Source organism: Lepus europaeus, chromosome 14 (assembly GCF_033115175.1).
Source record: "Lepus europaeus isolate LE1 chromosome 14, mLepTim1.pri, whole genome shotgun sequence".
Taxonomy (NCBI): Eukaryota; Metazoa; Chordata; class Mammalia; order Lagomorpha; family Leporidae; genus Lepus; species Lepus europaeus.
Genome location: NC_084840.1, coordinates 634,759 through 660,088, shown reverse-complemented (window position 1 = coordinate 660,088; position 25,330 = coordinate 634,759). Strand labels below are relative to the sequence as shown.

General features: G+C 64.0%; 1 protein-coding gene across 3 annotated transcripts in view; it reads right to left on the bottom strand.

The window, feature by feature from the left end:
- Window positions 1-1,573: 1,573 nt before the first annotated feature.
- Window positions 1,574-25,330, bottom strand: part of CACNA1E (calcium voltage-gated channel subunit alpha1 E) — a 295,645-nt gene continuing 271,888 nt past the window's right edge. For 2 of the 3 annotated variants that reach the window (XM_062211221.1, XM_062211223.1), the window contains 15 exons: window positions 23,774-23,857; window positions 22,976-23,101; window positions 20,066-20,131; window positions 16,116-16,207; window positions 15,577-15,742; window positions 13,747-13,874; window positions 10,697-10,793; window positions 9,243-9,348; window positions 8,661-8,768; window positions 8,266-8,366; window positions 8,053-8,159; window positions 5,719-5,830; window positions 3,557-3,737; window positions 2,711-2,901; window positions 1,574-2,116 (listed from right to left, as the gene is read on the bottom strand). In XM_062211221.1, coding sequence (XP_062067205.1) covers window positions 1,574-2,116; window positions 2,711-2,901; window positions 3,557-3,737; window positions 5,719-5,830; window positions 8,053-8,159; window positions 8,266-8,366; window positions 8,661-8,768; window positions 9,243-9,348; window positions 10,697-10,793; window positions 13,747-13,874; window positions 15,577-15,742; window positions 16,116-16,207; window positions 20,066-20,131; window positions 22,976-23,101; window positions 23,774-23,857 — 2,208 coding nt within the window. Of the gene's footprint in view, window positions 2,117-2,710; window positions 2,902-3,556; window positions 3,738-4,255; window positions 4,385-5,718; window positions 5,831-8,052; window positions 8,160-8,265; window positions 8,367-8,660; window positions 8,769-9,242; window positions 9,349-10,696; window positions 10,794-13,746; window positions 13,875-15,576; window positions 15,743-16,115; window positions 16,208-20,065; window positions 20,132-22,975; window positions 23,102-23,773; window positions 23,858-25,330 lie in introns of all 3 variants that reach the window. The other variant, XM_062211220.1, reaches the window with a different exon arrangement.

The window sequence follows — 25,330 nt, the reverse complement described above, 5'->3', positions numbered from 1 at the left end:
CCAGGTGGTGCCCAAGGTCTGGCCAGCTGTGGGATCACAGCCACACGGGCAGTGCAGGCAGGAAAGAGGCGTGGACTTCTTGGGCAGGGAGCTACAGAGGCCCTGGTCCCAGGCAGAGCAGGTGCTACCAGGGCTCTGTCCAGGTGTTCCGGTGCTCACATGGCTGCGTGCAGGCAGCTCCAGAACCACCTCGGGCCACTGCCACACCAGCCGGTGCCGTGTCTCCTGCTGTGGGGAGGGGCCGCACTGTTCCCCAGACCTCTCCTCACTGTGCCGTGCACACCAGGGAGAACTGATGCCTGGCAGACAGTGAGGCCCAGCTGGCCCAGGCACCACCTGCTGTGAGGGGAAGCCGGGGCGGGGGGGCTCAGGAGAAACCTCGCTGTGGCTGCTTTGGTTTGGGGCTGACCATGGGTCATGAGGTTCCAGCCACGTGCGGTAGGGAGGGCGAGGCGGTAGCCATTGTTTCTCCAGCCGCACGGCTGGGCCTACCTTCTGGTCAACCGGGAGGGAACACAGCTTCGGAAGGGGGAGCAGCCGGGCTGCTCCCATGCAGGGGCCCTGGAGGATGGACCTTTCTGGGTCCTTGGAGCCTCCCCTCTCGGAGGATCCAGGCAGGAAGGACGCCCTGCCCGCACCCGGGGATCTGGGGGGAGGTGGGTTCCACCTGATGGCTTCTCGCTTCCTTGCCACCTTTGGCCCGCTTAGGAAAGGCCTAGGTCTCGCCACAGCAGGGCAGGAGGCACACAGGGCCTGCACTGCTCAGAGGAGCCTGGCCCAGGTGCTGGCCCAGGCTGCCTCCACCCCAGTGTCCTCCGTGAACACCACCTGAGCCGTCCCAGCTTCTTCTGCCTCTGCAGTGGGTGTGGGTCCTGCCCTCCTGGGGCAACGGCAGGGAATTGGCTCAGCACCCCCAAACTGCAGTGTGGGGTGACCTTGAGGCAGGAGGTGGCCCCGTCACGTGGACACTACCCCAATCCCTCGGGGCCCCCCGGCCAGTGCCTGGAGCAGCTCAGGGTGACAGTGAGTCAGGTATCACCTGCATCACCTGCACCAGAGCCGCAGTACCGTGGTGGCCCCTGCCCAGCTCCACCTGTGCTGTCCCTGCCACAGTGGGGCAGCGGGCTATGGCTTTTCTCACCAGACCAGCCTCTCCGCCCTGGCATCCAGTGCCTGTCTCGGCAAGGCCAGCCACAGCCCTGGTGCGGTGCAGGAGGACACCTTCCTCCTGCGGTCCCCACTGCAGCACACGCAGACTCGGGCCAGCCAGCTCCCTCCACTGCTCTTGGCAGAGTGGGGAGGGCCGAGGGGAAGCCGCCAGACCCTCCCTTCCCCTGGGAATAAGCCCCCGTGTCCCTGCACCTCTCTCCGCAGCAAAGAGACAGCCACCGCCGCCTTGCGAGGGGAACTGGAGCACCCGGCTGCGCCTGGCTCCCGTGCACCCTCGGCGTCCCGGCTCTGCAGCCTGTGTGTCCGGCTCCCCCTCCTCCTCCCCCCCGGGCCGCACCGGCTTCCCAATGCAGCTTGGTTTTCTCCGAGTGAGGCAGGAGCATGCATCGGAGGGGAGTGGCCTCTAGCACTTGTCGTCCTCCTCAGTGTCACTCAGGAGGTCGCCCACGGCGCCGCACAGGGCGCCCGCCCCGGGCCCCCCACGCCGGCGCCGCCGATAGTGCCCGTTGGGCATCTGCCAGCTGTGCCGCAGGGGCGGGGCGGAGCCGATGGTGTTGGCGCGGCCGAGGCTGGTGGCCACCGCTGCCTCGAAGGTGAGCGTCTCCTCCTCGCCACAGTCCGAGGCGTGGGAGTCCTCGTGCAGCGCCAGGTAGGGCTCGGAGATATAGCGCTGGGGGGAGGCGTGGGAGCCCTGGGCGCGGCGCGGCGCGTCAGAGGACTCAGCAAGGCCGACCTGGGCGCTCTCCAGGGCCGGGGAGGCCAGCAGGGAGCCCCCCTGGCTCCCGTCGGCTGGCGGGGAGAAGTTGCTGGGCTGCTGCTTCAGGGAGCTGTAGGAGAGGAGTGGCCGTGGCTTGGGCGGGACAGGCGGCAGCTGCCGGCGGCTGTGTCTGGGGGTGCTGGTGTCCGAGACGGAGGGAATGGAGCTCTCGCTCAGGGAACCCGTGCCCTGCACAGGACAGAGGTGGCCGTTAGATGGAGGGCGCTGGAGCCCCAGCTCTACTCACGCCCACTCGAGTCACGCAGAGGGCAGGGCCAGCACACCACGGCTCTGTGGGGGTGGAGCAGCTGTGGGTCTGGGTCCCTTGGGGGAACACCTGGCTGGAAGGACCCGAGTGCTGCACTGTGGTCTTTAGGGGCGGCTCAGGGGCTGGGGAACTTGGCCTCTACCCCCCTTGGACCTGCGGGTCCGGGAGCCTCCCTGCTGCCCCAGGACTGGGTGGCGGCTCCGGTCGGTTCCGCTGGATGTGAAACGCCCCCTTCTCCCCTTCTCGTCTGCCCCGTCTCCCCACTGCTCATTTCGGCTGAGGGGTCTCTGTACTCGGAGGCCCCCGACGAGGCCAGGGAGCCCTTCTGGCTAAAGGGCCACCCTCGCCCCAACTCCAGCAAAGAGCTCTGTGCCTCTGGGTGCCGAGGAGGCCAGGAGGGGGCTCCAGACCCAGGGCCTTTCTTGGGGGACCTGGTTTTCTGTCGGATCACCTGGGGTGCTGCAGACCCACTGCTGTACCTGCTGCCGCAGCCCAGCCACCCCGCCCACGCTCACCTGTCTGCTGGGGCTCTGTGACCGGCCCTCGCTGGGGGACCTGGATGGATGGCGCTCTGGGGATTCCCAGTCCGCCTGGGCTCCTCGTTCCTCAGAGCTGCAGCGGGACACGTCGGCGGACAGAAGGTGTTCCCGCTCCTTTGACCGTCCCCGCTCTCTGCCCCCAGAACGGTGGCTGTCAGACTTGTGACCTGGGAGACACAGCAGCCGCTGGTTACGGTCAGCCCGCGTCAGGTGCCAGCTAGGGAATGGGCCCTGCTGTGGCCTGCGTGTTGGTGTCCCCCCAGTGTCCAGACACGGAACCCTGATCCCCAGCGTGGTGGAGGTAGGGCCTTCTGGAAGTAGCTGGGTCAGGAGGGTGGTGCCTGTGATGTGGACACGTGGGAGCAGCCAGGCCGCGCTGTGCACAAGTAGAAACAGACCGTGTCCCAGCGCTCGGAGCCTGAGGCATGCGGGGTAAGACAGGAACCCTGGCTCCCTGGGCCACTGGCCACCACCGTGAGCCTGAGGCTCGGCTGCTTCTGTTGACTCTGCCAGCAGCGTGGCCGGGGAGTTCCCCACGACCTAAACGTGGGCTCACTTAGGGGGAAGACGGGGGCACCCCTGCACGGCAGGCGCGCGCTGCCTTTTCCAGGCTGGTGCCTCTGGCAGGAGGAGGCTGGAGGCCTGCATTTGGCGGGGCTGCACCGGGGGGGGGGGCTCTGGTTCTGTGCTCCCATGATGGGCCTGTGGCAGCCCCTTGGTGGCCTTTGAGGGCTTTGGGCTGCTCTGGGTTGGGGCCGACCTGGGACCCGGGGTGCGGGTATCCGCCGTCCCCATCTTTCTGTGCTGCCGCGGCCGCCTCACCCGAGTCTGAGTTGAGGCGGTGCGCTGACAGCCGCAGAGACGCGTGGTAGCTGCGCCGCCGGGACTTGTAGGTGTTGTCGCTGCTCCTCTCCATGGAGAACTCCTCGAGCCAGGAGGAGCTGGAGCGCTTATCCCGGATGGTGGAGAAGGAGCGTCTCATCGAGCCCGGGTCTGTCACCACCTGGGAGTGAGGTCTGTGTCAGCCACCGAGGGCAGGGAGCCGTGACCTCCCGGGAGTCGGCCGCACGTGGACCGGAGCCACCTGCCCCGGGCTCGGGACCCGCGAGGGCGGCAGCAGGGCCGGAGCCGGGCGGCACCTACAGTTCTGGCGCCTCTTTCCAATGCCCACCCTCGCCTGCCTCCTCGGCCAGCATTTTGGTTTTTACCACAGATGTTAAAACAGCCACAGAAACTTCTTGTCTCTGTCAAAACCTGATGTGAGACTGACACACAGAAACAAGAAGCCAGGAAACAGACAACGAAACGAGGCGTGGCCTGCACTGCTGGGACAGACGGTGACAGAGCTGTGTGGAGGCACAGGTGCTGGGGGAAGCCTGGCCCATGCCCCAGGCCACTAGGCCAGACTGAGCCACAGGTGGGGGAGGGGCTGCTCTCCCCTACCAGGCCCGGCGCCCCTGCTGCCGACAGGAGGGGCAGGGGCGAGTTGAGGCCCCTGGGACGCCACGGGAGCAGGGTTACCTGGGGGTCCACAGTCAGACGCGGCATGGAGGAGGCCCTCCCAGCTCCCGCATGCTCCTGGGTGTCCGGAGGAAGGCGGGTGCCACGGTTAGCAGACTGCACGGTTTCTAACGCACTAACCTCTGGCTCCTGAAACAGACACAGCCACGCTCGGGGGACGGCCTCTCGCCTCCCTGGGCTCCGCGGCTCTCAGGAGGGGACCTCTGTCCAGGACGTGCTACATGTGGGCATCTTGAGACATGGGGCGCAAGCCCCTCACACAACTCTGGGTGCCCCGCATTATAAAAGGGAAATCTCTCTTCAGCCCAGTGTATCCAAATGTTACACAACCTGTGATAACCAGTATACAAATCTAAGGAGACGTTTTCTATTTACTTGGCTAAATCACACATGGCTGATGGCTGTGGTCCTGGGCTGGAGCCACTCCACGTGTGAGAAGGCCGGACAGGAGAGCTCTGGCCGTCGGTGTGCCGTGTACAGAGCCTGTGTCCCTGCATCACGGGCAGAGCTGCCTGGGCACGGCTCGGGGGAACGGCAGACACGGTGATGACACTGCCGGGCACAGGTGTCAGAGGGGGCGCGAGACACTCCACGTACACAGGTCCCCACTCACAGGGTGACACCTGCTGAGTCACAGACACGGGAACCGACAACAAGATGGACACACAGCCACACAGCTCTGGCGCAGTGACAACGACACCAACGAGCAAGTGTTCCCGCCACACGTGTTGTCCACCGGCAGCTGCGAGACACCCAACGCACTCTTAAGAATCAAAGGGTCTGTACTGATGGCACCCTGGCCTTGGTGTGGGGTCCAGGGTACCCCAAATCCCTACCTGCACGGCGGTCGCCCCCTCACCTGGGAGTGCGCACAGTGGCACCAGGTCTGAGCCACCAAGGCGCACCCCAGGGACACCTGTTCCTGCATATCACTGTAGTCCTTCCCACAGCAGCCCCCAGGACCACGGCTGAACCTTGAAGCCTGCAGGCCTGCCTCCACGTGAGCCACGACTCGCAGGCTCCCCGAGGTTCCCACCACGGAGGACCTGAGCCGGCAGTAGCGGCCAGAGCAATGTGCCAGGAGGCACATCTCGGCTCTGTGAGCAAGCCCGAGTGCCACGCTGCCTTCTCTCCTGCAGGCTTTACTTGCTCTTGCTGATGGAACTGTTTGACCTTGGAGAAGGGTGGCCATGAGGCTCCCCAGAGGGCAGCTCTCCAGTCGCCCTTGCTCGTGACCATGGCTTTGAGAGATGGCTGCTGGCACTGGCACCCCAAGTCCTCACATGGAGCCAGGACCCCAAGGTTCACCCAGAAGCTCCCTTCCAAGACAAGCCTTTGCGGCTCAGGCCCAGGGGCACAGACCAGCAGGACGTGGCCTGAGGCGGGGAGGGGCCCCAGCGGGGGCCAGGAGAGAGCTTTCCTGACTGCCTGTGGCTGGGAGGAGGGGCTTCGAGATCATTCACCAGAGATCGCTGCTCCTGGAACTGCCCGTCGTCGTCCGCCGGGTCCATGCAGGTCAGCTGGAAGATCTGTGGGGAGAGCGGGCTCATCGCAGGGCATCCACTCCGGCCACCCCTGAAAGCCAAGTCGAAGTGGGGGTGAGTGACAGCTCCACCCCAGAGGGCTCCCTGCAAGCCCCCCCCCCCAGCTTTTCTAACATGGGAATGCAGAGCTGCCTGCACCTGATACCGTTCCTGTCTCTGCAGCAAAGCACCCGCACCCTGTCAGTGGAGCCCTGCGAGGGACCAGCGCCGGACACAGCCCGGTCCCGCTCAGCACCCCTGAGGGCACAGCGACGTGGTGCAGTCTAAACCGTGTTCTGCCACAAAGTCCCACTCAGTGACATCCCCTGACAGCCAACAGTTCAGTCCCACTGTTTACTGAACATTTATGAGGACTGCCCGCAACTGTGGGCCCAGCAGACAGCTCAGAGAGGTGCCAAGGAGAGGCCGACCCTGGGCTGGTGGCAGCTCCCACCCCAGGGGACCCACTTGGGCTATGAGGGGAGGCTGGGCATTGGCTGTTCCCTGGGAGCGTCCACTGCCACCTGCACAGTGGCTGTGACCCCGAGCCTGCTCCAGAGTGCAGCGTGGGCTTCTGGGTTGGGGGCACGGGGTCAGGGCTGAGGCTGGCGGTGTGGCAGGGGGAAGGGGGCAGCCGGCCTGCAGTTGGGTCTCCTGCAGCTGACTCTGCACCCAGCGGGAAGCTGGAGGCATGAGCGGACGGCCCGCACCGTAGAAGCAGCCGGCAGCAGGTGCCCCGTGTCAATTCACACAGCAGGGGGATGTGAGGCTAGCAGAGACCACCTGGTTGCCAGGGAGGCCGGCACTGGCTCCCCACAGCCACAGCGCCTGCTCAGGGGTCAGCATCGTCCCTGGGGCACCCACTTGTGGGCTTGAGCCCCCGAGCCGTACACCTCGAATCCAGGGAATCGTCCTGCTTCAGAAACCTCGCCGGGCCTCTCGCCACCCTCAGGCTGAAGTCCAGAACCCTGACCGAGCTGGTGCCACCCCCAGGCCCCTCCTGGCCTCAAGGCTCAGACACGGGCGCCCCCCCGGTTCAGGGTGGCTGGAGGGAATGTCGCCTCCTTAGGAACCTCCTCTGGTTTCTGCCTCCGCTGTGCTCTCTGGGCCAGTGTTCCCAGAGCGGCAGCTGACGTCCCGAGGAGCCGTCTTTGCCAGCTCTGCTCACTGGCCCAGCGCACTCTCCCCGGCTCCCTGGGGCCTGGCCTGGCCGCAGTGGCCCGCAGTCAGCCTGTTCCTCCAGCACCCGTGTCAGGCTCAGTCCGGAAGGGCAGAGGTCACTCCGATTCCTCCGTCGCTGCCGTCCTTACAGCGCCACGCCTGCCCCTCTGCCTCTCTGCCAGCACAGGTCTGCCCACGTGCCCAAGGCACAGAGCTTGTCTCTAGCCCTACTCTGGTAGAGCTCGCCTCCCCGAGGAGGGCCCCCAGCTCTGGCCTGGGGGAGGGGCTGCCCCTGCAGGTGCCCCCTGCACCCACCTCTGCAGCGACTGAGCGCCTTCAGGGCTGCACCCCTGCGCCCGAGCCGGAACTCGGGGCAAACTCGGGGTGAATGAAGTCAGAGTGGCCCCGGGGTGGGGCGGCCTGCACAGCAGACTGCGGAAGGTGGCACGGGTGTGGGTGGCGAGGAAACGGTCCCCCTCTCTTCAACAAGGACCTGTGAGAAGGGCACGAGCCTGTCCCGTGAGCCCAGCCAGTGGAGGCCACAAAGCCCCCCGCTCATGGAGCAGCTCCCCACAATTGCCTGAGCTGTGCCAGGAACTCAGCACCAAAGCCACCTCAAAACTCCGCACGCCCTGGGGGGTGGGGGGTGACACAGGCCCTCAGGTGCCGGGCTGGCAGGGAGTAACGCTGTGTGAGAAGCAGGCGCTGGGGCCAGCCTGGGGCTTAGCTCTGCTGTGTTGTTTTTTTGAACCTAAGACCCCTTTTCTCATCGGGATAACTCGATGCCGTGGAGATGCAGGGTCAGAAACGACGGATCCGTTTCGCCACCACGACCGCACGGCTCCCGGCAATGTATCATACGAGCTCTCAGTTGCATCTCGGGCCGTCAGTGCACGCGCCAGGGTGACGTGGTGACAAGGGGCAGGTGGAGGACCACGGCCTCCTTGCGACAGCATGGCGCTGCAGCCCCCTCCGCCTCCCCTTCACGGGGCTCCTGCTCTTTGCGGCCGGCCGGCCACCTGGACACACCTGTTTGCTTCTCAGACCCCTGCTGGACAGCCACCCTGGGGACACTCTGCCTGCCACACAGGTGAGGACACTGGTTCTACTCACAGGCCTGCAGGGGGCCCCTGCGGGAGGTAGGGCAGGGCCTTGGCGTTGGCGATGATTTCCTGGGGCAGAGAGGAGGGCTCCATGCGCTGGAACATGGGTGCGTTTTTCTGCGTGAAAGGGAACAAAGGGAGCTGTGACTCGGTGGGAACCACAGGCAGAACTCGGCGCACGCCTGACGCTGTGTCGGGTGTCAGCCTTGGTCTGGCCCCTCACCTGCTCCTCCAGCTGCCGCCTCTGCTTCTTCACCTTGCTCTGTTTGTAGTAGTCCATGATCATCATTGCCGCGTAGATTTTGCCCACAGTCAGGTCAGAGGCTAAAGCAGAGATGGGTGGTGCTACATGAAGGGCCGGCAACTATGGCAGGCTCCCGTGTGCCCGGCTCTGAAGACAGCACAGGCCCAAGCCCAGGGCGGCAGCACCAGTGAGCATTGCCTGCTCCCTGTGCAGACTCCCATGTCCGAGCGCCCATTCCTGCCTTGTGAGTTTGCTGCTCAGGTGGTGTGGCTGGAGGGTGCTCTGCTCCCGGGGAGTGTCCCTCCCCACCCGGCCCCTCCTAAGAAACTGCCACCATTAATCTCCGGTTCTCCCTTGGTGGGCTGGGCCCCCACCTTTGGGCATGGGCACCAGCAGGTCCAGCATCTTCTGGGACAGGTGGGGCCAGATGGCTAGGGTCTCCTTCTGCAGCTCCGAATCCAGCTGCTGCCGGTCTGCACCCCCTGCGATCACAAGGGCAGTGTGTCAGAGGCAGGGAACTCGGGCCACAGTGGGGGGCACGGCACCTGTGGGAGGGGTTCTCGGCACCGGGGGCCGTGCAGGCTCGGCTGGGGTCTTTCTGCCCAAGGAAGCAGAACGTGGTGGCCACAGCTCAGTGCTTCTCACAGAGGTCACAGTGGCTTCCTTGCTGGTCTCACAAGTCAGAGAAGGAACACAGTGGGCGGGTGTGAGCCGTCCTGCTGGCTCAATTTTAAGGGGACAGTCAGTGGCCAGGTCCCCCAAGGAGACACCCAGGACAGAGGAGAGCGGCCACGTGAGGACAGGCGGCATGGCGCCCGTGTGGGTGTTGGCGCAGCAGGTGCTCCGTGTGGACGAGGCCAGGCCCCTGACGCCTGGTTTCTGGGTCACAGCACCGTGGCGTCCTCGGTGGCAGCGGTCAGGATGAGCCGCTCTGCAGCCCCCAGGCCCCTGCTTACCTTTGGCAATCTTGATGTCCAGGGCCGTGCGGATCAGGGCCATGAGCGTGGACGTGAAGTGGACCGTCATGTCCTCGGCCACCGGCATGTTCATCAGCACCAACCTCTGAGAGAGAAGAAACAGCAGCAAAACAGCAGCGAGAGGCGGCTCGGTGAGGGGAGGGAAGGCGCGGCCCCACGCAGACAAAACGGGCTGAGGGTCCCGTCCCTCTCCTCTCCCGCACGTCCTGAAGCCACTGCTCAGGGGAGGGAGCCAGCTCGGGAGGTGGCTCCAGCCCCTGTCTCGGTGCTTCCACAGCCCGCAGCGGCCGGAAGGCGGCCGGGGGACTGGCGTGGCTCGTCTGACTCAGGGAGGTCCTGGTGCCCCCTTTGAGCCTTGCGGACGTAGGATTTGCCAGCCCAGACCGAGCATGCATGGTCCTGGGGAGAGGCAGAGCGGGGAGGGCGGGAGGGGTGCACACAGGCTCGGGGTAGGGAGGGCAGGAGAGCGCGAGGGCCCAGGCAGCAGCAGGTGGGCAGGCCCTGTCCCCTTGCCCACGGGGAGGTCTGACTGGAGTGGCCAAGCCCACGGCCTAGGGAGCAGTGGCTCTGGCAGTTCCTGACTCCCTTGAACCTCTGCTACTCTCCTTCCTCAGTGAGCTTCCTCCCAAAACGCCAAGAACTCGGGGCCGCGTCCCAGGGCCTGGGGCCTGTGGATGTGGCTGCCGTGGACAAGGGGATGCCAGCCCTGCATGGAGCTGCACACTGGGGCAGGCGAGGTCCCCTGGTGCCACGTCCCAGAGAGATGCTCCCTGGAGCCCTGTGGGAGAGCCGCCCGCCCAGCGCGCCTCTAGGACGTGCTGTCTGTGTGGGTGCAGGAGGCTCCCTGTGTGGCCTGGGGTCCTCTCTGCCTTCCTCAAGCCCCTCCGGAGGGGTCCCGGGACTGTGCTGTGTGCCTAGACCGTGAGGGGCTGCTGCTTCCTGGTGCAGCTCTACAGCATCTGCAGGGTGAGGAGCACCTGAGGGCGGTGGGGGGGCAGGCACACTCCCTGCTGAGTCAGCTCCTGTGCCTCGGGCTTAGGGCCCTCAGAGCAAGGGCAGGCTGGGCTGCAGGGGGAGGGAGCTGCACTCCTCGGCCGCCCTGGGATCCAACTGCTCCTCCTGCCCCCTACAGATGTGTGCTGGAGCCATGCTCGGAGGGCGGAGGGCGTTCAGCTGGCCGGAGGATCCTTTCCCTGAGCTCTGTGAGCCGTGCTGCTGCGGGCTCAGACGTTCCGCTCCCCCTCAGAGGAAATGCACCTTCCACGCAGGCCACAGCTGTGGACACAGCTGCACGGGAGGCCCGTGTTTCCTGCAGCCAGCCTCAGCAGCGCTGGGCTCCTGCTCTGGGGGTCTCCTCCTCCCACCCCCGCCCTGGCCCAGCACTGCCCCTGTCCTGCGGGCTCCAGCCGGGGAGGAAGGAAGGGGTGCTCTACCTTATATGCCACTTTGGAGGGGCATCTCTTGCCGAGGCCTAGCGGCGGCGACATGAGAGTCAGCATTTCGTACATCTCAGTGTAATGGATGCGGCCACTGCGTGGGCAGGGGCGGGGCGGGGCGGGGCGGGAGGTGGGGGGATGCAGAGGGAGAGGAGAGCATTCCCGGAGCCGAACAGAACAAACGAGATATACAGAAAACAGGAGGAGAGAAGAAACAAGACGGACAAACGGGAGAAGAACAGGAGACGTGTTATTCAGGCAGGCTGGAGGTGGTTTATAGACACACCTGGCGCGGTTTATAGCTCGCCCCGCCCCGCAGACCCGGGAGCAGGCAGAAGCCTCACCGCACCCCCACTGGCACCACCCCAGCGCCCCACCACCCACACAGCGCCAGCTGTTTCCCATTCCCAGGGCCGTGGGCGAGCGGTATAAACCGGATAGACGGCACTCCCAGGGGTGGGCCTCCCCTGGGGGAGCGCTGTGTATCCCCGCGGGGGTGTGTGCGGCAGGAGGCGGCGGCTCGAGGTGGAGGTGGCGGGCGGTGGTCAGTCAGGGGCGGCCGTGGCTTCCACCTGGCTCTGAGGAGGAGAGCGCTCTCCCCAGAGGCCCCAGGGCCGACATGCTGGGCGGGGGAGATGGCCAGGAGGAGCGGGGCGCCGGTGTGCCATGCTGCCCCAGCGCCCGCATGCGGCTGCGGCTCCCTGGGGTGAGTTTAAAGAGTTTGAGCAGCGGCCCCCAGGGCAGATCTGCACCTGGGAGGCTTGGCCTGGACGGGGCTCCCGCAGAGACACAGGGCAGCAGCAAGTCCCCCAGGGGCACCCTAGGTTTCACCGAGATCGGCGGCAGGCCCCAGCTCTGTGCCTCCGGCTGCTGCCCACTCTCGCCTCCTGTCGACCCACAGCTTTCCTCAGCAGTTGGGAGGGTACAGAGCCTGGAGCCACACCTGGAGGTGCCAGGAGGGCCAGGCCGGCGCCACCGGCCCAGCAAGGGAGGGGGCACGTGTGGCTACGTCAGGCCCACCTCCCCTGTACCCCTCCCCCCAGCAAGGGCCTTTCTCCCTGACCTAACAGCTGTTGGTTTTGGGGAGGTTTGGGGCCTCTTTAAACTCAAAGGAAAGCAACATGAGGGTCCCCTCATGTGCACAGCGTGGTGAGCAGAGGATGGGAGAGGGTTGGGGGCCGCGCCCCCCGCAGTCGTGGCCGGGGACCGGGAGGCAAACCTTGCAAGCCACCCTGTAAGGGCAGTTCTCTCCCAGGCCCAGAGGCGGCGAGATCGCCCGCACTAATTTGTACATATCCTTATACGGGAGCCTGCCGCTGCAAAGGAAGCACAGGGGTTAATCAGGACCCTCCGAGAGGGTGGCCGGGACCCCAGCATCGACGCCACCGGGACGGCCGCAGGAGGCAGGGGGAAAGCCAGACCCGGACAGGCTGAGAGCCGCCACCTCGCCGGAGCACACGGCCCAGCCAGTGCCGAAGGAGCCGACCGCTGAGGCCCCTGCCACGGGCAGCGGGAGCCCTGCCAGCTCCTCTCCCCGGGCGGGGGCAGTGGGAGGTCAGCATCCTTCTGCCGACCGTGAGAGGCAAACCTCCCGCCAGGTTAGGGAGCGAGCAGTGGGGGGCTCTGCTGGACACCCAGGACCTTGTTCAGAGAGCGGCCCGGGAGGGAGCCATGGACACTGCCCCAGACCCAGCCAGGGCTCCAGGACGAGGCGGCCTCTCCCGCAAACCTGCCAGAGGGCTCCGGCTCCCAGGGTGACTTGCTGTCAACAGCCCAACCATGTTCCCACGGTCTCCATGGAAATGGCCAGCTCATGAGCGCCGTGCTAGGCGGTGCTACACCCGGGGCCACCCTTCCCGGCTCCGAGAGCCATGAGAGGAGGCAGTCTAACCACGCTTGCTTTATTGTGCTTCCTGTGTGCACCTGTTCTGGCGACACTGGCTCTGTTCTGCTGGTCCTGGCTGACCCCTCTTACGAAGACACCAAGGCCACCGTGACCAGCAGGGGTCGCTCTGTGACCTGCGTGGCAGGCAGCAGCCAATACTCTGCTGGTCTCTTCTCTCAGGATCAGTCCTGGGAGGGGGGAGGGAGGCACCGGCACCCAGGTGAGGCCTAGGAATGTGCGTGTGCTCTCAGGTGACTCCAGAGCCCCGTCCTGGGTTCTGATGGCCTGGCCAGACACAGTCATCGGTCCCTCACTCAAGTTGCATTTCCACGTGGTCAACTACAGCAACAGTCCCATGGTGCCTTGGTGTGTGCACCCTCAAACCCGCGAGGGCCGAGAGCTGCCTGGGACCCTGGGGACTCCCCTCAGCTCAGGCCCTGTGTGACCCAAGTCCTAGCTTCCCAGGGAGGCCATGTGGGGAAGGGCTCCAGGGGGCACAGTCTGCCTGTCCTGGAGAGGTGGTGGCATTTCTTGTGCTGTTTTCTGAGGGGACAGGAGTGGGTAGGTTGATGCGCACCTGTAGCCCCCTCACCCTGTCCTCACTGTTCGGACGGTGACACTCTCGAGAGAGAGATGCTTTGGTGGTAAGTGTTTCACCCTGAGGGCCATACCACCCGGCACACGGGGTCACCTCTTCCTTGTGCGACTGTGGCTACAGACGGTGCACACGCCGAGTCTCTGAGCTAGCCCTGCCTAATGCCTCCAAGGTGTCACACCCCAGGATCACTGGGCAGGAAAGGGTCCCTGCGCATGGCTCTGAGGGAAGGGCTGGGAGAGCAGCCGGTTTCTGGGGTGCACCTCAGAGTTCCCGCCGAGCATCCCTGTGGCGTGGATGGGAGAGGAACCCCGAGAAAGTCCCGGCCTGGAAAACCCTCACCAGAATCCCCCAGCAAGGAAGAGAGGGGTCCTGGGCCACAGGGGTGGGGCGAGGCCTGTGGGGTGGGACTGGCGGCCGAGAAGCCAGGGCTCCGGGGTTGGGCCAGAGGCCCACGGCCTGCAGGAAGCACCTCCCCTCCTGCGGCAGGCACACGTTTCGGCAGCTCTGATCCCAGCCTCTTCCCTGAGAACTCGGGGCCCCGGGGCAGCCGTGTGGCAGACATACCATGCGGCCCGGTCGTACTCAGCCCAGACACGCACGAACTCGTCCAGGTGGTGCGGCCCCAGGATGGAGGAGTCCCGCGTCAGGTACTCAAAGTTGTCCATGATGACGGCCACGAACAGGTTGAGCATCTGGGGGTGAGGGTAGGGGGCAGTGCTGAGTTCACAGGCAAACGGGCGCCAGGCAGACGAGAGCCCCCAGGTCGGCAAGGCCAGGGTCCCTGCTGCATGGGGACTTGGGGTCACTGTGCAGGCGTCACTGCCTCCCCTCTCTGTGTAGTCACGGGATCACCGTCCACTCAGACTCACACACACACACCCAAAATGCTTTTCCAGGTTTCTACTTAATCTGGTCAGGTTAACCCCTAGAGTTAACCATCACCTGGTTTCAAGCTCCCTACTGGTCTGGGTTGTTCTAGACCTATGGCACAACCTAGCAGCCAGCGCCCCACCCCCACCAGGAAGCATGGGGCAGGGGGCACTCCCTAGCTGCTCCGCAGGCCACGGCTGCCAGCTGGGCCTGCCTCCAGCCCTCCTCCGTGTGCAGGGACCCAGAGTCCCTCCCGGGTGAGCCCACACGAGGGGATTTCCATCGCCCCTGGGCGCGAGCCTCTGTCTCTGTGATGGGAGCCAAGGAGAACACACTCCCTCCTGGCACACTAACTCCAGCGGAAGCTGTCCCCACCACCACTTGGCATCTGTGCCTCGTGTGCTGCATGTCCACACCTGGTCCTGTCCTGGGCTCGCTCCTGCCTTCTGGAGGTATCAGGCCGCCACTGAGAGCCACACGTGTCCATGGAGCTCCACAGCGGACACTGTGAGGGGCTGGCACACCCAGGGCATCCTGGGCCATCAGCCTGAAGAGCAGCACCCGCCCATCCCCAGTCGTGGCATGGCTGCCTGGGTTCTTTTATATTTCCTCATGAAGAACTTAAACCACGCAAGATAAAACCAAGGCCTTCATGCCCGTCTGTCTGTTTTGCACCGTCAGTGAGTGCCGGCTGCCAGCAGTGCCCCCGTCACCATGGTGACCGGGATGGGCCTTGCTCAGGGCCAGCCTTCTCCTAGTCACTCAGCAGAAATGTGATGTTGGGAATGAATGAAGTTACAACTGCCAGCAGAGGTGTCCTGAGCTTCCTGTCAGCTGTCACATTACATGTCTCATTGCAGAACCAGCACGCGTGTCAGCTCGCGGTGCACACGCCTGCCTCATCCAGTCATTTGTGCCCCTGTTCGATGGACTCCAACCAGGCAAGCGCCACCCCGGCTGAGGTTGATGCAGCGGGGCCAGTCCAGTCTCTGGCTGCTCCCTCCCCCCAAGAGCCAGAGAGCTGCGACGATTCGGCCCCTGGGACCACCCTGGAGAGGCAGCCACGTTTTCCCACACTGCCACGACGCGGCCACTTAGCTGTACCCCACTGTGGTCCGCTGAGCTGAGGCACCTGGGTGGTCAGGATCACGCCTCACCTGTCTGTCTGTGCCCCGTGTCACGGCACTGACTCCGGAGGGGAGCTTGGGCTGCCGGTGTTGGCTGGAGAAGGCGCTTGGGCCTTCTGGCTGCCTCTCCGGGAGTCCGGGAGGCGTCACACCAGGGCACGCCTGCATACTCTCACCTTACACTCTCTTCACACATGGTTCAGAAGCCTCTGAGAGCTAAGGTCCCCTCAGTCCAACTCGTGAGAAAGCGTATTTCCCACGAGTCGCCCGGGCGGGCTCTGCCCGGCAGCAGCCAAGCCTGAGAAGCCTGCACACAGCCGTGGCTAAGGCTGGAGGCAGCCACGGGCATCCCCTGTGCAGGGGCCTGGGTGGGGAGGGCCACAGCCGGGTCACTCACCAGGAAGGAGCAGAAGAAGATGAAGGAGACAAAGTAGACATAGGCGAGGTCAGTGCCGCAGCGCTCGCTCTCCTGCTGGCCGGAGGGCGCGGTGGTGTCCGGCTCGCAGCCCTTCTCCCCCAGGCACGACAGCATGATCTCCTGCCAGGCCTCCCCCGTGGCACTCCTGGGCCCCAGAGTGCCTGGTCAGCGGCAGCAGCAGGCCCACCCCTTCCTGCCCGCACATGCCCCACCCCTTCTGAATGCTGAGCATCCCCAGGGTCTGTCCTGGGTTCTGCCACCACCCACGGCCAGTGGGGGGCTCTCCTGCCTGGCCACCAGGGCTGCCTCCACAGGAGACGGCCCTCGCCCGCTGCCGCCCCCGGAGCAGGCACTGGTGGGGCTGTCCATGTCTCTGTCCCTGGCAGTGTCCCCTGCATGTCTGCGGGAGCAGGGGACACAGACAGAGGAACAGAGGGAGTGGCAGGAGGGTCACACGGGCCTCCCCCCACTCGGAAGGCTACGGTTCGGCCACCGCACAGCCGGCCCACGGCAGGTACCTGAAGAGCAGCATGAGGGATCCGAAGAAACTGCGGAAGTTGTTGTGCCGGTTGATGTGGCTCTCCTCGTCTAGTCTGATGTTTCCGAAGACCTTGGCAAGAAAACCAGACGGCAGGGGCGTCACGGGGCTGAGTGGGAGCTGGACACCACTGCGGGCTGCTGGAGCCATGCCTGCCTCCCGAGAAGCCCAGGAGCTCAGCCCACTCTGCGGGAGCAGTCCCTGTCCCCGTCACGGCGATTCTGTCTGCACACAGTGGTCTTATTCCCACAGACCCCGTCCCCGGGGCCTAGAGCTGCCCTAGAGGCTCCCACGGCAGGGGGAGGGCTCAGGATCTGAGGACGGCGCCGTCTGTGTGTGCGGGGCCGTTCACGGCCTGGGCCAGAGGGGCAATCCCATCTCCTCAGAGGCCACGCCCCGGACACAGCATCCATCAGCAAGCACGAGGGTGCTTCACGTACATTGGAAAGTCCCAGGGAAGCAAGGCTGACTTTATTCTGAAGCAGAAATTCTGAAGCGCCCATGTTGTACTTGGATGAGACACGAATCTCAGGAACTTTCTGAAGACGTCCTATGTTCGTGGATTTCAAGGCATTCTTGCGTCAGCAGAATCTGTTAACTCCATTCTCCATGAACCTTTGAAACTCCCCATGCACATCATCTAAGAGACCCAAAGCTCACATCACAGCAACTTGGTACTCAGAAGCTAAAACAGAGCCCAGGAAAACAGGACGGAGAGGAAGAGAAATGGTTTGGGACAGAGCTGGCTCCGGAGTAAGCCTTAGAATGCGGCCTGGTGCGAGTTCAGAGAGGCAGCCGGCTGACATCTGACCCGTGCTGTGCACGTAGTGCTGCCCAGAGCCCCCTCCCAGGCACCCTCTCCCCAGCCCCGACCTCCCTCACAAGGCAAGGCCTGCACCACCTGTGCCTGGGTCACTTCTGCAGCCGCTGAGGCAAAGCTCAGTCCAGGTGTAACCTGCTCCGCTTTTCCTCACAGGTGCAAACGCCTCGCACGCGCTGAGAACACACACTGGAGGAACTTGGTCTGCCCACCGCACTTGCTTGGATGCTTGCTCCCAGCAAGACACCACCTGCCTCTCAGTAGGGTGCAGGTGGAGACAGCAATCAGGAAGAACAGAAAAGGGAGAGGCCCCAAAGTGACAAGGAGCACGAGGGATGGCGCCGCGTCCTGGTGATGGCACGCAGGTGCAGCTCTCTGGCACCCTCAGCCCGCGAGCACGTCTTTCCCCAGAATCCCACCTCAGCTCTTCTCCCCCAGGACTTCTGGACCCATCATCACCTGTGGTTGTCTGGGGTCTGCTAATCCCCCAACCTACTGTGAGCCAGCCGGGGACACACCATGTGTGTGTGTAGTCGTGAGCCAGCCGGAGACACACCGTGTCCACACACAGGTCTGTGTGCAGCCATGAGCCAGCCGGGGACACGCCGTGTCCACACTGGTCTGTGTGCAGCCATGAGCCAGCCGGGGACATGCCGTGTCCAAACTGGTCTGTGTGCAGCCGTGAGCCAGCCAGGGACACGCCGTGTCCACACACAGGTCTGTGCAGCCGTAAGCCAGCCGGGGACACACCGTGTCCACACACAGGTCTGTGTGCAGCCATGAGCCAGCCGGGGACACGCCATGTCCACACTGGTCTGTGTGCAGCCATGAGCCAGCCGGGGACACGCCGTGTCCAAACTGGTCTGTGTGCAGCCGTGAGCCAGCCAGGGACACGCCGTGTCCACACACAGGTCTGTGTGCAGCCGTAAGCCAGCCGGGGACACACCGTGTCCACACACAGGTCTGTGTGCAGCCATGAGCCAGCCGGGGACACGCCGTGTCCACACTGGTCTGTGTGCAGCTGTGAGCCAGCCGGGGACACACTGTGTCCACACACAGGTCTGTGTGCAGCCATGAGCCAGCGGAGGACACACCGTGTCCACACAGTCTGTGCAGCAGTCAGGGGAAAAAGCCGAGTGTTTTCTAAGGAAGCTTTCAGATTTGGGGCAGGGAGCCTTTCAGTGTCTTTTGTTTTTCTTTTAGCCTCTCAGTGCCCTCAGGGGTGAGGCTGAGGTCGGTCTTGGTGGCCATCACACGACTTTACCACAGCCACGCCTGTGGACCGTCCACGCTGGCCGCCCTGTCCCGACAGTGGCTGTCAGAGGTTCACTGACTAGGCGACTGCACAGCTCCTCTAGGCGGAGCCAGGGCGGAACACCCCGCACCAGCAGCGGGAGCCCTGGGTCCTTGCCGCACCCCCCCCCCCCCGGTGGCCCCGGCTCTTACTGCCAAGCTCTCTACAAGAGGCCTTCAGGAAGTCGTAGCAACTGCTGCTGTTCACGCTCCTGCAGGAGCTCGTGCCCAGCCCCCGGCTGCTTAGCGTGGCTGCTGGATGCCGTCTGGGGGACGAGCCACACAGCAGCCTGGGGATGGCCCACTGACCCCGTCACGTCTCTGGGTTATGCACACGGGCTCTCCAGGAGGTCTAAGGGGAATAAAATGCCAGGACTGCATGGCTCCCACCTCTCACTGAAGGGCCAAAGAAAGACTTGGGCCCGCCTGTCTGGCTGTGTGAGGCACTGTCAGCGGCTGTGCTCTGCACAGAAGTGAGCGCAAGGCCCAGCTCCCCTGCTGGCCGTCTCAGAACCGAGCCCTGCCCACGTGGTTCACCTCACCAAGCCCCCAGAGGAAAGACAGACGCACCAAGAAGCCTTCGACATCCCCGCTGGGAACCTCCGCCACAGCCGCCCAGGCTCCTCCGTCCCTGCGCAGACGCACACACACCCAGTCTCCAGCACAGGCGAGTGTGGTGCTGTGGGCACAGCAGCCAGCGCTGCTCATGGCGCATCCTCACCCCTCCTGCCCACGCAGCAGAGGAAGGAACCGAATCTGACCAGGTCTGTCCTTGGCTGTTGATATTTTGATTCTAGAACCAAATATTTCTGAGTCGGAAGGGGCTCAGAAATCACAGAGCAATTCCACTGCCCGCACGGCCAACATCACCGGAACCTTCCAGAACATCTCCAGGAAGGGGCAGGCACCACTGCTCAAGCCTGCCATCCTGTAGTAGTTTGAGGAATAAGACCCTCCCATAGAGGGGTCAGACAGAGCAAGGGTGAGCTCAAGCTCAGGTGAGAGAGGAGCAGGGAGAAGGGGCTTCCAGGGACACCTGGGCTCGGCAGACGCTACGAGCAGGCAGGCAGGGCGCGGAGGCCGCCAGCCGCCTGACCACGCGAGGCCGTGCAGCACGGTCCCTGCGGCTCCGTCACTCCAGGGCGGATGTCAGTCACTCCCAAGACAAGCAGGCAGCCTACCGGTCACTGTCACTCACACGCCATGGACGGTCGCTGCCTTTAGGACCCTGGCCCCTAACGTAGGGCTGCAGATGCCTGCACAGAAATCCAGGGCAGGGACCTGGGCTGTGGCACCGGAGTGTGTGCTGGCACCCCCGAGGCCTTCGAGAGGGGAGCGGGCAGAGCGAGGCTCCTGCCCCTCCCCGGGAGGGGACCGGCTGCCAGTACCTGTCAGTTGTTCCTAGAGGGGGCCTCTGCCAGTCTCGACCCAGCCCAGACACACAGGAGGGACAGCCGCCTGACCTGTGAGGCCACGTCGAGACACCCACGCCCTGAGGAAAGGATGGCGCCGCTTCGGCCCTCAGGCTAAGCCCAGTGTGTGTTTTTGCCGTGCACTGTCTGCAGGTCAGCAACGTGGCCCAGACATCTGGATGGGGGGGTGGAGACCCACATCTGTGCAGACCGGAGCTAGGCTGTCTGCCTCGGCAGGTGCGACAGGCGATGGGCCCCTGTGCATTCCCAGTTCCCGTGATTCTACGAGCCAGGACCATGGGGTCTTGAGGCCAGCGGGCAGCCAGCATGCTGAGGCCGCGAGCTGCAGCGGCTGAGACAGCGTGAGCCGTGGCCGTCCCTGCCGGGCCCAGGACACCAGCTCACCTGCATCCCGATGATGGCATAAATGAAGAAGAGCATGGCGATCAGCAGGCAGACGTAGGGCAGGGCCTGGAACGAGAGCAGAGCCGGGTGTCGGTGCTGGGCTCTCCTGTTAGTGGACGACACCGCGCAGAGTCCTGACCTCTAACACAAGCATGGGCCGAGCCGTGCTGAGGCCTGGAACTTACTTCTCCCAGGGCCTCGCCACAGAGAGCTGCGAGAACGCCCCGTGCCCGGACGGCTGTGCCACTGCTCATCCAGCAAGCGCCCGGACTTGCTCCCAGGGCCCTGCAGTACCACTTGCTGCTCCCCCCAGCCTGGGGCCTGCAGGGACGCCTGGGGACTGGTCAGCGGCCAGGCCACTTGTCCTCAGCCCTCAGGGGGCTCTCATCTGCTGGTAGCACCTTCCTTCTCAGGGTGAGCGCCCGCTGCAGGCACCATCCCCTGCAGGGTTCCCACCCAGAGCCTGCCTGAGGCCGTGTGGCAGCTTCCGCTTGCACCCGCACTGCCCACCCCTGGGGATGTGGGCGTTTCCATGGGGGGGGGTGCTCTCAGTGCTGGCTGGGAAGCCCCTCTGCCCCAGCAAGCTCTCCACGAGGGTCCCCCATCCTGAGTGTGCACAGCGTGGCTCCTGGGGTCCACTGCGGCTTCCAGGCCCGGGAGCAGGGCAGCGCTCAGCACAGGAACTGCCCACAGGAAGCTTCTGCCCTGGGGCCGTCTACACTTGCACAGGGGGTAAAACGAAAGCTGTGGAGGACACTGCCCTGGTGACCTCTGCAGAGCGAGGGCCGGGGGGAGGGGGAGCGTGGGGGCAGGGAGGCGGGGGCCACCGCCTCAGCTGCTCTCCCGCCTGGTCTTCCTTCTCTCTCCCAGCTCAGCCCTCCCTTAACTCCAGGGAGGGGAGCAAAGGGAGACATGGCCAGTGCTCAGGGCTGGTGGGGGTCTTGCCAGTGGGCCCCACTTTGCAATGCAAAGGGCTTTGCTGGCCTCACAGGAAGAAATCTCTGTGCTGTGCCCCCACACTGTTCTGAGAAGGGAGCATCCACTGTGACCCACGGCCAGCCATGTGTGATGCCAGTCTCTGCCCTCAGTGGCGCCTGGTTCTGCAGAGCCCGGTGCTGATAATGCGAGGATGCACCCATCTCTTGGGCTGCAGTCCCCAGAAAAACAGGTGTTTTCTTTAAATTTCCTTTTTTTAAAAAATATTTATTTTATTTGAAAGAGGTATATATAGAGAGATCTTCCATCTACTGGTTCACTCCCGATTCCCATAATGGTTGCGTCTAGTTCAGGCCAGAGCCAGGAGCTTCCTGCAGGTCTCCCAGGCGGGTGCAGGGGCCTAAGGACTTGGGCCGTCCTCTGCTGCTTTCCCAGGCCACAGCAGGGAGCTGGATCGGAAGTGGAGCAGCCAGGACACGAACCAGTCCCCATCTGGGATGCCACTGCACTGGTCCCAGGAAAACCACGTCTGTGCACCCAATTCTGAACCCACGTTTGCCTGAGATCCATTGGTGAACTCCTGCTAAGGCTTCAGAGTTCTCCCTTGGCATCTAACTTGGGGACACTGGTTTGCAGGGAAGAGAGGCCTTGGGGTGGCCAGCCAGACGCCGGTCCAGGCTGCTCCCAGGCGGGTGAGCACCCTTGCTGCTGGCCAGCTCCTGTCAGACGCCCAAGCCTTGGGTGGCTGGGGAGTGGCGGGGGCGCACTCCCCTTCCAGACAATGAGGAGCCACGAGCCGCTTGCTCTTGTTCTGATTAAAAAGTAACAAGTATTGGAACAAGAAAGGCAACGTGGCAAAGTCATGACCTCCCCTCTCTGAACCATTTGATTTCGACTTTACTTTCATGCAGTCAGTGAAAAGCTTTCTCATGTACGTGAGAAGAACGTCAGCATTTGAGCAGTGCTTAGGAACCTCCACAGCAGCGGGTTTACGGCCACTGCCGGCCGGCCGTCTTTAAAGACGTTGGAAAACTGGAGTCTTCGGGAGCGGGTCTCGGGCCTGCCCCCAGGCTGGCACACGAGAGTCCTGCCTCCGCGGTACCACACGCCCAGATTCCGTCCATGGGTGCGCAAGGCCCCCCATCGGGGAGCTGACTGCCTCGGGGAGCAGGCGGACCGGCTCCGGGAAATCAGCCCAGGCCCGCAAAGGCCGAGGGCCCCAGGGCAGCGGCCTCGGGCACAGAGCCTGAGCCGCGCACCACCACCTGCTCTCCAGAGACGCCAGGTGCCTGCTGGGAACTCCTGGGGAGCCAGGCCAGGCTCCTGGCTGGAGATGGGTGGGGCCGGGGCCGGGGCGGGGCCGGCGTTTACCTCAGGACTGTGATGGGGCGGGGCCAGGGCGGGGCCCGCGTTTACCTCAGGACTGTGATGGGGCGGGGCCAGGGCGGGGCCCGCGTTTACCTCAGGACTGTGATGGGGCGGGGCCAGGGCGGGGCCCGCGTTTACCTCTGCGGCCGTGATGGGGTGGGGCCTTGGCCTGGGCGGGGCCAGCGTTCACCTCAGCGGCAGTGATGGGGCGGGGCCTGGGCGGGGCCTGGGCGGGGCCCGCGTTCACCTCAGCGGCAGTGATGGGGCGGGGCCTTGGCCTGGGCGGGGCCAGCATTTACCTCAGCGGCCATGGCTGGGGCGGGGCCTGGGCGGGGCCCGCGTTCACCTCAGCGGCCAAGGCTGGGACAGGGCCCGCGTTTACCTCAGCGGCCGTGATGGGCGGGGCCTTGGCCTGGGCGGGGCCAGCGTTCACCTCAGCGGCCGTGATGGGCGGGGCCTTGGCCTGGGCGGGGCCCGCGTTTACCTCAGCGGCCGTGATGGGCGGGGCCTTGGCCAGGGCGGGGCCCGCGTTCACCTCAGCGGCCATGGCTGGGGCAGGGCCCGCGCTGACCTCAGCGGCGTGGCCCCGGCGGGCCGGGCTCTCACCTTGAAGGACTGCACGAAGGTCCAGAGCAGGATGCGGATGGTGTAGCCCTGGCGCAGCAGCTTGATGAGCCGCGCGGCCCGGAACAGCTTCAGGAAGCTCATGTTGAAGCCCGTGGTGTTCACCAGCTGCCGCAGAGAGGGACAGGGAGGGACGTGGGGGTCGCGGGGACGAGCTGGCTCCTCACTCAGCACAGGGCGAGCAGGCTCCGTCCTGGCCGGCACGGGGCTACCTGCTGAGCCCTCACTCTGCCTCCCGGGGGAAGGCCAGGCAAGCGCCGGGAAGGCGCCCTGTGTGCTTGGCCTTGACGCCTGCGCAGTGACGGGGTGTGAGGAGGCTGCACAAACTCGGGGGGCGGCCCTGGCAGAGAGCGTCAGGCGCCGTGCCTCTGGGTCCGATCCTCGGAGATGTGGCAGAGCACAGGCAGCCCTGGCCCACCTGCCCAGCCGTGGGGCCCAGGGTCTCCCTGCAGTCTGCACGCACCGGCTGAGGCTCAGAGGTGGGCAAAGGTCCTGCCCGCACTGGGGGGGGGGGCGGGTTATTCTGGGGTCCCCACACTCGGGGGGGACAGGTTGTTCTGGGGTCCCCACACTCAGAGGGGGCAGGTTTGCTCTGGGGGTGTCCTCCCCACACTCAGAGGGGGCAGGTTTGCTCCGGGGGTGTCCTCCCCACACTCAGAGGGGGCAGGTTTGCTCTGGGGGTGTCCTCCCCACACTCAGCGGGGGCAGGTTTGCTCCGGGGGTTAGAAGAGGCTGAGCATGCAGGACCAGGCCCGTTGACAGGGTCCCCAAGCCCCTCACCTTGCTGTCAGTCAGGACGATCTCCGTGATGCTGCCAATCACAGTGATGAAGTCGAAGATATTCCAAGTGTCACGGAAATAGTTCTGCCCGGTGGGGGCCGCCCCAGGACACCAGGAGGAAGAAACGAGGAAGAAAGACATCGTTTATCCCGTGATGCCGTCTGTCACCTGAACTTAGAGTGTGCCAGTTCACGTGCCTCCCAGCGCCACAGCTTCCTGTTTCTGTTCCGAATGCCGTTTTTCTTCTGCTAATCTGGAAATTTCTCATTTCTCTCTGCTCAAAGCCCTCGTGTTTGAAACTCTCACCATATAAGAAAAAGATTATTGTATCTTTTAGCAAACATTTATTCGGGGGTTAACCACTTCACTGAGGTCTGGTGGCCAAACAACAAGCTGTCCACGCTTAATGTACACAACCTGCTACATCTGGGGCTGAGTCTGTGCCCACAAAGCCATTGCCACCATCACACTGTCAGCTGTCAATGGAAGTCACGACACGCCAAGTGACTGGGGTCCCAGCTGATGGCGTCTACAGGCGGGGCTGCAGGGCAGCATAACACAGGACAGGAGCCCTCTCATTCCTGGTTTCACCTTCCACAGCTTCAGCTAGCCACTGTCAGTGACAGCCCAAAACTGTAAATGGAGAATTGCAGCCTACACAAGTCATGTGGTAGGGTGCACTGTCTAAGCCGCGTTATGAAATTTTATGCTGTCCTTACACAACCCCCGGACTGTGAGTCGTCTCTTTAACCAGTGATTCACACCGTGTATGCTACCCGCATGTGGCTGCTCTGGGACCAGCCCTGGGGAAAAAGGGCCACTCATTCTACCTCACCACGGCCCCATGGACAGCCGTGCTGGCAACGCAAGGTGCCAAGCAGCCCAAATGTGACTCCAAGGGAGGTGAAATTCTGCACTTGACAGGAAAACACCATGTAGTCACACACTGCCTACAGCATTCCAGTCAGTGTGGGCAACACACTCAGTCACACAGGCTGTCACACACTGTATACGGTGTTCAACACAGTCACACACTGCACACGGTGTTCCAGTCACACACACACACACACTGCACCGTGTTCCAGTCACACACTCAGTCACACACTGCACACAGTGATCCAGTCACAAACACACTGCACAAGGTTTTCCAGTCACACACACAGTCACACACTGCATACAGTGTACCAGTCACAAACACAGTGACATGCTGCACACGGTGTTCCAGTCACACAGTCACACACTGCACACAGTGTTGCAGTTTCACATGCTCAGGCACACACTGCACACGGTGATCCAGTCACACACACAGTGCACATGGTGTTCCAGTCACACACTCAGTCACACACTGCACATGGTGTTCCAGTCACATACACACACACACTGCACACAATGTCCCAGTCACACACTCACACACACTGCACACAGTGTTCCAGTCATATAGCCACACACTGCACATGGTGTTCCAGTCACACACGCTGTCACACACTGCACATGGTGTTCCAGTCACACACACTCAGACACATGCTGCACACAGTGTACCAGTCACAAACACAGTGA